Source organism: Ammospiza caudacuta, chromosome 13 (assembly GCF_027887145.1).
Source record: "Ammospiza caudacuta isolate bAmmCau1 chromosome 13, bAmmCau1.pri, whole genome shotgun sequence".
Classification (NCBI taxonomy): Eukaryota; Metazoa; Chordata; class Aves; order Passeriformes; family Passerellidae; genus Ammospiza; species Ammospiza caudacuta.
In genome coordinates, this window is record NC_080605.1 from 2,952,680 (window position 1) to 2,963,016 (window position 10,337).

General features: G+C 48.6%; 1 protein-coding gene across 1 annotated transcript; it reads right to left on the minus strand.

Annotated features, from left to right (window-relative positions):
- Positions 1-4,366: 4,366 nt before the first annotated feature.
- Positions 4,367-8,639, minus strand: RRAD (RRAD, Ras related glycolysis inhibitor and calcium channel regulator). The gene is made up of 5 exons (XM_058813627.1): positions 8,499-8,639; positions 7,782-8,119; positions 7,585-7,658; positions 6,863-7,067; positions 4,367-5,303 (listed from the first exon to the last, which is right to left on the minus strand). Exons 2-5 carry the CDS (start codon positions 8,113-8,115, stop codon positions 5,026-5,028), a joined length of 891 nt encoding a protein of 296 aa, XP_058669610.1. The 5' UTR covers positions 8,116-8,119; positions 8,499-8,639; the 3' UTR covers positions 4,367-5,025.
- Between the last annotated feature and the right edge of the window lie 1,698 nt (positions 8,640-10,337).

The following is a 10,337-nucleotide window of genomic DNA, read 5'->3' on the forward strand; positions in this document are numbered from 1 at the left end:
AGCCTTGTCAAGACTAAATTGCAGGTGAAAACCCAGCACATCTCTACCTAAGCATGGCCAACCACTCACAACTTAACTTCCAAGATGCTTCCTTGCCTGTCATAGAAGAACTGATAGGATTCCGCTCCAAATTCACCCATGGCATGTCCAACAAGGTTTGCAGCCAGCCAAGAGACAGGCAATGATGTGAGGCACCTTTGCCATTGGTGCAGTGGCATTCCCACCTTTCTGGGGAAAGTGAGGGAGCCCAGCCCCACACAGGAGTCCTCTGCTCCTTTTGCCAGCTCCTCTTGCAGGGCTGCATTTCCCACCTGCAGCTCCTTGTTAGGCACAAAATATTACGATAATCCAATTTAGACATGAGGAAAATTACTGTCCCTCTGCCAAGGCATCTCCTGAACTGAAAACTGTCATTCCCAAAGAAAGGGTCTCAGCCTTTAGTGGGGCAGCAAGCTTAACAGCACCATCATCATTTATGCTAATAAAGTGAGGCTGATGGAAGTGGGACTTACTGCCAGCAACAAGCCGAGGAGATTCTCCTGGGTCTTACTGTTCTGTTCTGAGCAGGAGCACTTGTGGTCCAAACCCTTTCCTTTCTCCAACCCGGTGTAAGAACTCAGTGAGGCTTTTTTAGGAGAGTGGCAAAATTAATATTTTCAAACATACTCTATTTATTTCTGTCTCTGAGCACTAAATTGTAATTCAAATTAATATTTTCTTAATTTCCTGTGATAAATATGGGAGTTATTAGAAATAAAAAAAAAAAAAAGATCTGTAGGCTCCTAACTGATTTCCAATGATTCATTCAGCAGCACGTTTATAAATAGGAAAAAAGGGGAGGGGGAGAAGTCAGCAAGAGAGAGGAAAGTCTTCAAGACAAACAACTGCCATGTTAACCAGTGGCCAGAACATTTCTGTGATATGTAACTGATAGTATTTTGTTGGTGAAATAATTTTTTAACCTGATTCCTACCCTCTAGTGCGGGAATCCTTAGTACATTTTTATGTTAAACAATATTGTTCCCTCTTGAATTCTGAACAGCGGCTACAGAAACGTTATTTGCAGACATTCAGTTGGGATTTGTTCCCTCTTTTACTTCTCTGTTCAACATCTGTGGCACAGAGCACAAGGACAGCAGATGTAATTCACTATTTCAATTTTTAGAGATTGGTATCTTCAGTAGTGTTGGTGTTCAGTGTTCCCTTGTGCAAAGAGGGAGTCAAGGTGTCCCTTACAATGCCAGGGGTCTTGTGGTAAATAATGAGTTAAAGGAACCTCCTGGGATGCACAGACACCACCTTTGATTGCAACTGCAGATTCATTCAGGTCTCTGTGATGTACTTGAAATTAAATCTGTATTGTCTTTCAATAAAATTAAGAGCCTCGAAGTAAATTTCGGCATGATATGAGTAAGTATTAACTCCCTTTTTTTAGACTACATCTCACCAGTTTTCTGTCATGCACTGCATTCTTAATCACTGTCAACTCACTCTATTTTCCTTCTCAGTGAGGAATGCTGATGTTATGCAATGTTACTATGTAGATCATGCTCTGGTTTTTCTACTCCTATTTTGAGAAAATGCTTCTGAGTAAAACTTCATTTTTGGCCAAGTCTTCCCCAGCAGATAACATTTTGTCTATATTTGTGCGACATGATTTTCTGCTTCGTGGTTCTGGCAGGTGGAGGAATGCTATTTTCCACATCTTTCATATGGTGGAGACTGTGCAGAGTCTAGTTTAGCACAGCAGGCACAGAGGGTTTGATTTGTTTTCCTAACACGTGTGTCACATATAAAAGGCAATGTCCTTGCACTGGGGTTGTTAATAACTGGCTGCTCCAGATGGATTTGTGCCAGCACAGAATCCACCACCACAATTAGCAGTAGTAGGAACTTCAGCTGGCAGCAGCAGGGAAAGCAGTAAAGATTAAATGACTGTGTGAAATGTGTCTCCAAATTAAAACTGATGTGCATTGGCAAAAAATAAAGAAACTCACACATTACCCCTTATATTCTGTTCTGTTTGGGTAATAATTGGAGAAAATGTTGCTGTCTGGGTCTCACTCTTTTTCACATAATAGATTCAGCCTTTAATGATAAGAATCTGAGAAACCATACCAGTAAAACATCTCAAATTACACAAACTTATAGATGACTTTCAAATGTTTGAGGATACAGATAACCTTTTGAAGAAATTTGATTTTTAGAGACATTTGTCAGCCTTTTACTGGTTTTTATCTAGTGCTGAATATTGTACTTCCAAAAAGTCTGCTTGGAAATTCCACTAAATTGTATCCAAATTTTTTTCTGGGCAAAATATCTTCCAGGAGCTTCAAAATTTCTGCAAAATACTACTCATGATAATACTTCTACAGCATAGAATATGATCTGGAGCAGATTATTGTCAGAGCTGCAATAACAACAAACCTTCCCCTTCTCAAGAGCCATGGCCGAATTATGCCAATACCTGTACAAAAAAATGAAAAATATGAATGAATAAAAAAAACTAGAACAATGAAGATTTGAATAAGTATTTCATTGTACAATACTAACTGATAGAAAATTTTCTAGACTAGCACGTGTTTCTTTAGAGTGGCTCACAGTTTATTGTCTCACAGTGCCCTATAGGACATAGGTCCAAAATACAAATTCTCTTCTACAGTTTAAATGAGCCACTAGGAATGTGCCAGAGCTCCTCAGAAATACCTCAGGCTTAAGAATTGGCCTAAACTGACCTTTGAGTTCATGAACAGTAAAAACCATGGGATTTATAGGTCAGTGTGCAGAAATCACAGCTGGTAACCACAGCCTTGAAGAGGTTTTGCAGCTGCAGTGATGCAACACAGCATTGTCACTTTGTGAAATGCCCAATCTTACACTCCTGGTGTGCATCCCGTTCCTGGATTTATTATGGACAGAATTTCATCCCACAGATCCATCAGGCAGCTCAGTCCTTTCCTGCTCACTGTGAAAGCAAAGGGCAACCAGAAGACTGAGGCTTTGCCAACACAGTTTTGTCCTTGGCCTCAGCAGGGATGTGCAGATGTGGGCACTCTGGCTGCAGAGTTGTCAGGATCAGAGCATTGCTTTGGTGCTGACATTAAAAGCTGCCATGTACAGAGATGCCTGGTGCCATACTCTGACAGTGGTCAGATGTCCCAAAAATGGATAATAATAGATATATAATAGATAAAGATAGATATGTAACAGAAAATAGCTTGCCAGGAAGCAAGGCTAGTGGAAAAATAAAGCCAAATCCAATTAAAGTGTCTTCTCAGGCAAATGTTAGCTTTGACTGCAGGACAGAATCCTTCACTTTAGACCAGAGCACAAAGGCAGCACCTGACAAGAAATGTGACCTGTCAGCAGCAGCACAAGCTAAGCTGGGCATGAGACCAGCCAGGCTCACCAGCAGCACAGCAGGAGCTGTGCCAATTTGCTAATTCTTGCATTCCCCCTGTGAATTCCTGCCCTGCTCCCTGAGGAGTGCCTGGGCTTGGGATAACTCCATGGAGAGATGTTTGCCCCAGCTCTGGAAGGCCAAGGAAAGCTGTGAGGCCTGAGGAAGCCTCCCAGAGCTTTGGAGAAGCTAAGCCTCCCTAAAGCCATGGACAAGCTGGGCTCCAGGCAGCTGGAACAATCTCCAATGGACAGAACTCAGGCAGGGACTGGGCAAAGAGGCTGAGGAACGTGTGCCTCATGGGTTTTGAGAACAGCGTTTATGGATTATTTTTAAGAAATTGTATCCTATGAAGCAGAATTCGTAAATTAAATACCATAAATCCCAGTTCTTGCACTGCATCATGTTTGGTTTTAACTTCATTAATAGCAAATAGGGAGAAATAATGGAAAAACAGGGATTATAACACACTAAATTGCCACAAAAGCAGCACTGAAGGCCATTGTACACAACTGAATCCCACAGCTCCTTCAAACACCCTTGCCAGCCTGCTTTGGACTTCTTGAAGCTACTTGGAACCACATCTACAGGAGTGGGAGTAGATTGGACAATTATACTGCTGCCAAAAAGGAAAAAAAAACCTCCTGTATTTGCTTATTGGCTGTAACACAAGACCTTCAAGGCAGGAGAGGACTTCAAACATTCCATGGCTCAATTTATCAATATAAACACAGCACATCAATCTCACTAAAGGCAGCATATAAAGCCCTGCTCCTGCTAGAGCTGATGAGAACCAGGTTGAGGATGAACAATAATATGAAGGGTCAGGGCTCCCTTCCCAAGAAGAGCTGTTGAAGTAGAGTGTTCACAAAAGCAGGGTTTACTTCTTAAATAAACCCTTTAATAAAGAAAAGGACAGAGGATTTTCCCAATTAATCTTGTTCCAGAACTCTATCACATGTAAATCTTCAGTCTGTGTATAACATTTGGTACAGTGGAAAAAGGTCAATATAAAAATGCTGTTCTCTCATTCTTTAGCCACACTATGAGAAAAACACGGTTTATTATAACAGGAAATAATATTTTATTATAAAATCTGCATGTAAACAAGTAACCAATTAATTGAATAACAGTTAATGGAAGTGCAAATTAACTTAATAAAATGATATCTGTTCTGTATTTAAATATATATATAATTTGTTTTCTCCCATTCTACTGTGGTTCTACTCCACCCTCCCCACATTTAAGTTTAAAAAGATTTATCATTGCTTGCTTTGTACTAAAAAGAGTGTACGAGCCTGCGTACAAGTTGAAGTTTTGCTCTGCAAACGAGACAAGTCTATGGTGATATTATCCTTTCTTATCTTTGCATCTCTGGTATCCACAAGACAAGAAGATATAGAACATATGTACACAGTGGGCATGTCAAGCCTCGTATTTCAAGTTAGTTCATTTACTTGCACACACTGAAACTTAACCCATTTATCAATGAAGCACTGTGGTGTAACTTCCAGCCTTGCTTGAGCACCTTAAGGCATTAACGAGAGTCTCTGGAGCAGCCACAGCCGCTGTGCCCAGGGGATCCTCAGGGGATCAGGGGCTCGTCCATCCCTCCCTGAGGGCTCCTATAGCACGGACAAGTCGTGGCAAGACTTGGATTTTGCTTTGAAAGCCATCTTCTTGTTGTTCTTGGCCACAATCCTGCCGAGGAAGCGCTTGGCCTTCTTGCTGATGCTCTCCCTCCTCTTGGCGTTGGCCATCCTGCGCGCGTTGTCCTCCTTGCTGTCCTTGCGCAGCCGGATCTGCCGCACGATGCCCTCAAACAGGTCCTTCACGTTGTGGTGCAGAGCAGCCGACGTCTCGATGAACTTGCAGTCAAACACCACGGCACAGGCCCGGCCCTCTGCACAGACAGACAGGGAGGTCAGTGGAGAGGTTTTCATACACACTGTCAGCAGGACAGAACAGGAATTGGGTCTAAGTAAGCAAAGTGCCTTCAATGCCATGAAAGAGCTTTACTGCAAAATAAGAAAACCCAAATTTGCTCTTCATGGTTTTGCCACCTCACTGTCCTTGGTTTTGTTGTGCTGTGGTCAAAAATCTCATCTGATCAATGGATCTGAAAACATGGCAGCAATAGTCCTCCAGGCAGACTGTGCCTGTGTAAGAGCTAAAGCTGATTTAGGAGAGGCCCTGGGAAGTGTGCTTGTGGTTTGATGTGGAGCAGTGTGAGTCTCCTGCTTTTGTATTAAACTGACTTTGGGCAAAGACCCCCTACAGTACAGAAAGAAATGGGGCTTATTCTGGAAGCTCTTGAGCAATTCTGCACCTCTGCCTTGCTGCAACAAGTGAGTTCTCCACACCAACAGAAGTGGAGATGATACAGGCCACAAGGTCAAGTCATTGAACACATCAGTGGAGGTCACAAAGTTGTGCCCCACTGAATCTGACCAGGGCTGAATTTGAAATAAAAGATATTCAGTGTTCTGGACATAAGCACTTAACCCTGGAGCATTGCTTCAGCACAAATTTCCACAGTCAGCTGTGGTAAATAATGGCAGAGTTGTAAACTGAGGGAAGTACAGATGTCAGAACTAGGACAGGTCAACCATGCCCTGCCCCAGCCTGAAAAAGTAATCTCCTGATGAACTCCAGTCAATTCCCTGGGCAGGAATTTAAACACTGGGAGCTGGGCAAACCAGATAGGGAGAGATGGCTCATCATCAAGGCACCAATATTTCAGAGTATTCTTTCCAGTGGAAAACAAGAAAACTCACCCCAAAACAAAACTAAACCCAGCCAAAGGAAAAGCCTCAGAAAATGTTTAAATAAGCAGAATCAAGGCTGTGGTGTTGGCATTGGTTCCTGTGCCCCAGGTACCCAAATGCCAGCTGGAGCTGCCTGAGAGGATTCTATTCTCACTGACCACAGCTGAAGAACACAAAAAGATTTTTGGCTTGTGTGAGCCTGGTCCCAGCAGCCCAGCTCAGATGTGCTGGAGTCCCCTGCAGCAGAAAGGGCTGCACAGGCTGCAAGGGATTCCTGTCCTGAGGCTGCCTGGCTCTGTGACATGGCACTGTGTCCCCCGAAGAGCACAGCTCACAGGCTGTCACAGCTCAGGCTGTCACAGCTCACAGGCTGTCACAGCCCGAGCCTGGCAATGCTGCTGCACACACACCATACAGTTAAAGCCTGCCTTCAGTAGTCCTGTGCTGAAGCTGCAGCTCTGATGCATTTTCCTCTCCCACTGCAGCTCTGCACAGCCACACATCTCCCCCCACACCCATCCCCAGTGTTTTCTGTGGTACCAAGCCCTGCAGCACAGCCAGCTGGCTCCACTTCCCCAGTGATGCTCAAATCACACCTTTTCCTACATCAAACCCAGGCATTCCTACTGGCCACGATCCTGCACAGCCTTTGCTACTGCTTTAGACAGCACTTGGAAAATTCAGTGTCTCTTACCATCAACTGAGACCTCCCGGGACCTGACCAGGTCACTTTTATTTCCCACAAGGATTATAGGAATATCTTCTGTCTGCCTTGCTCTTCTCAGCTGGATTCTTAGCTCAGAAGCCTTCTCAAAACTAACTTTGTCTGTCACTGAGTAGACAATAATATAGGCATCTCCCATTTTCATGCAGTGGTTCTGGAGCCATTGGCTGTCATCCTGAAACAACAGACAAGAAATGGATTTATTCTGCTGAAAAATCTACTCAACACTGAGTGATCATTTATTACTGTAAGCACCTTAAAGATTCTTTTCTTAGCCTTATTATTAAAAGTCAGTAAAAGAAAGCCAATATCCCCAAAATTTCAAACATTTTGTTATTTACAATACAAAACAAAATAAATTTCTCTTGCTTCCAGAAAAAATATCGGGTCTGCATTTATCAGATTGACAATCTCTAATTTTACAGTAATTCCCTGGGCTGCTCATGCAAGATACCGATTATTCAAAGCATTAAGAGAGTCTCACTCGGCTCTGTTCAGGGTTTTAAACTGCCTGCCTAGCTACAAGAAATTAATTGCAGAGAGAACAAAAGGCAGTATGAATTCTAATTTTTTAATGTCACTTATCTGATTGAACAAATAGGCATAGTTGTTCCATTTCTATTTTTTTTTTTCCTTAAGAGAACTACAGACCAAGCCATGAAGCAAAAGCACGAGGAAAGAGCTGTAAGTACCTGCTCCCATATATCGAACACCACGAGAGACGCTTCTTCTCCATCAACTATAATTGACCTGTCGTATGTATTTCCTATGGAAAATCAAATAAAAAGAGTTCAGCAGAAGAAGTTCTCCTCCTCCGTGCCTGCCGGTGTCCTTAGGGGAGGCTCCGAGCCGGGGTTCCCCGGCAGCCCCGAGCCCGCCGTGCCCTCACCGGCCTCCTCGGCGTCCGCGCAGTCCTCCACGCCGCCGAAGATGCGCGCCAGGCTGGTCTTGCCCACGCCGTGCTCGCCCAGCAGGATCACCTTGTAGAGGCTGCCGTCGGAGTCGCTGCCCGAGGAGATGACGGAGTCGGAGGAGTCGGAGGCCCAGCTCTGGCGGTGCTGCCCGCCGGGGCTGTACGAGGTGCAGCGCGCCAAGCCCGACAGCTCCTCGGGCGGCAGCGGCCGCAGGTCGCGCTCGTCCACGGGCATGCTGCGGCGGTGCAGGTGCTGCTGCGCCGCGAACGGCGTGCTGCCGCGCCGCTTGTCGCCGCGGTTCAGGGTCATGGGGCTGCGGGCAGGGCACGGCTGTCAGCGCCCGCTGCCCCGCACAGCCCGGTGCCGCACAGCCCAGAACCCCGCACAGCCCCAGATCCGCACAGCTCCGGACCCTGTCCCACACAGCCCCAGCTCTGCACAGCCACGGCTCCGCAGAGCCCAGAACCCCGCAGAGCCCCGGCTCCGCACAGCCCCAGATCCGGACAACCCTTGTCGCGCACAACCCCTGTCCCGCACAGCCCAGAACCCCACAGAGCTCCGGACAGCTCCGGACCCTGTCCTGCACAGCCCGTGTCCTGGACAGCCCCGGCTCCGCACAGCCTCAGCTCCGGACAGCCCTTGTCGCGCACAACCCCAGCTCCGGACAGCCCCGGCCCCGCAGCCGCGCTTACCTCGGGGCGCTGCGCGGAGCGAGGGCGCGGTGAGAGTGCGGTGAGGGATCGGAGAGGGATTCCCCGGTGGCTGCCGCGGGAGCTCCCCGAGCTCTGCTGCCGCCACCGCTCCCCGCTCCGCTCTTTATGTGCCGGCGGAGGCGCGGGGCCCTCCCCGCCGTGACGCTCGCCGGGCGCTCCGCCAGCGCATCCTCGGCAGCGCCGCCGCCCCCGCGGGCTCCGCCGCGCTGTGCGGGGGCGGCGGCGGCGCGGGGAGCCCACGAGGAGGCGGGAGCCCCCCGGGGGTGGGGGGAGGCACGATCGGCTCCGCCGCGCTGTCAGCGCGGGGGTCCCGCCCGTCGGCGCGGCTCGGCCGGCAGCGAGCGGGGGGGAGGCGAGAGCCGGGCCCGGAGCGCGGCTGGGCAAAGCCTGGGGCTGCCGGGCTCGGCCCTGCCCTGCCCTATCCTGCCGGCCGGTGCTCCCCTCCCGCTGCCCCGGGGGCGTGCCCGCAGCATTTGCTCTGTGTGTGCCTTGTTTCCGCTGCCCCGGTGCAATGCCCGCAGCATTTGCTGTGTGTGTCCCTTGTTTCCTCTGCCCCGGCACAATGCCCGCAGCATTTGCTGTGTGTGTCCCTTGTTTCCTCTGCCCCGGCACAATGCCCGCAGCATTTGCTGTGCGTGTCCCTTGTTTCCTCTGCCCCGGCACAATGCCCGCAGCATTTGCTGTGCGTGTCCCTTGTTTTCGCTGCCCCGGTGCAATGCCCGCAGCATTTGCTGTGTGTGTCCCTCGTTTCCCCTCCCAGCGGGTGTGAGAGCGCACGGAGCGCACGGGGAGCCTCCCTCGGCTGTGTCACGGCTGGGAGCGGGGGATGCTCCGGCAGTGTTAATGGAAATACCCATTGCACCCTTGGCATCCCTGCGCCGGCTCTCCCCGGCGCTCGGAGCGCTGCCCGTGCGGGGCTCACACGCACACACGTGCGGGGTGAGCGGTCCGAGAGGCCATAAAGGTCAAATTCTCCTCTCGCTTTCACCTGAGCAGCAAAGCGGGACAGAGAAAGTCTTATCTCATGAGCGGCACAGTCATGCGCATGTGACCGGGCGAAGAAAGGACTCAGCAGATAACTGTGCCCGTCCCTGCGCGGCTCACCCGGCGCCGTGTATACAGCCTGATGTTTACCTAGCAACCGAGACGTGTCAGACATTGTGCGGCCAAAATAGCCCCGGCCTCTGCTCCCGAAAGATTACAGCAGAGCGGGAAAATCCCGGTGCCTGCGGACGGCCACGGCTGCCATCAAACCCGTGTCAGCTTCAGGGCTCCAAACCAGCGGCAGAAACAAGGTTAAAGAAGGCAAGAGGCAGGGAGGTGATGGAAACCAAGTCAGGGATGTAGGGAATAAAGTAAGGGAAAGAAAACTCTGTGGGTTTGGGCTAAGTGGGTGAATATCCCGTTATTTTCAGGAGCCAGTTATAATTCTCCAGTCCACACTTTTGGGGTGGTTTTGGCCGCTTCACGCTGATGAACTGCAGTCGGGAGTGTTAACGGGGTAGTTAAAGATCATCAAGGGCTTGCAGCAAGTTGTCCCTGCCTGTCTCACAAAACAGCAACCAAAACAGCCTTGTCAGCTCAAACAGACAGAGTGTGGTGGCAAAACGTGCGTGCCTCAGCTGACTGAGCTGGGTTAGAAACCCCTGGCTGGCATTTGGAACCATATGTTAAATAAATTATGGGTAGTACTGGAACTACACTGTGGATACTTCAGTGGGACAAACTGGAATCTGCCAAGCCACCTTGATCATTAATCAGACAATTAATTATGTAAATGCACTTCTAGATATGGCTGGTCTTCAGATGGCTTCCTTA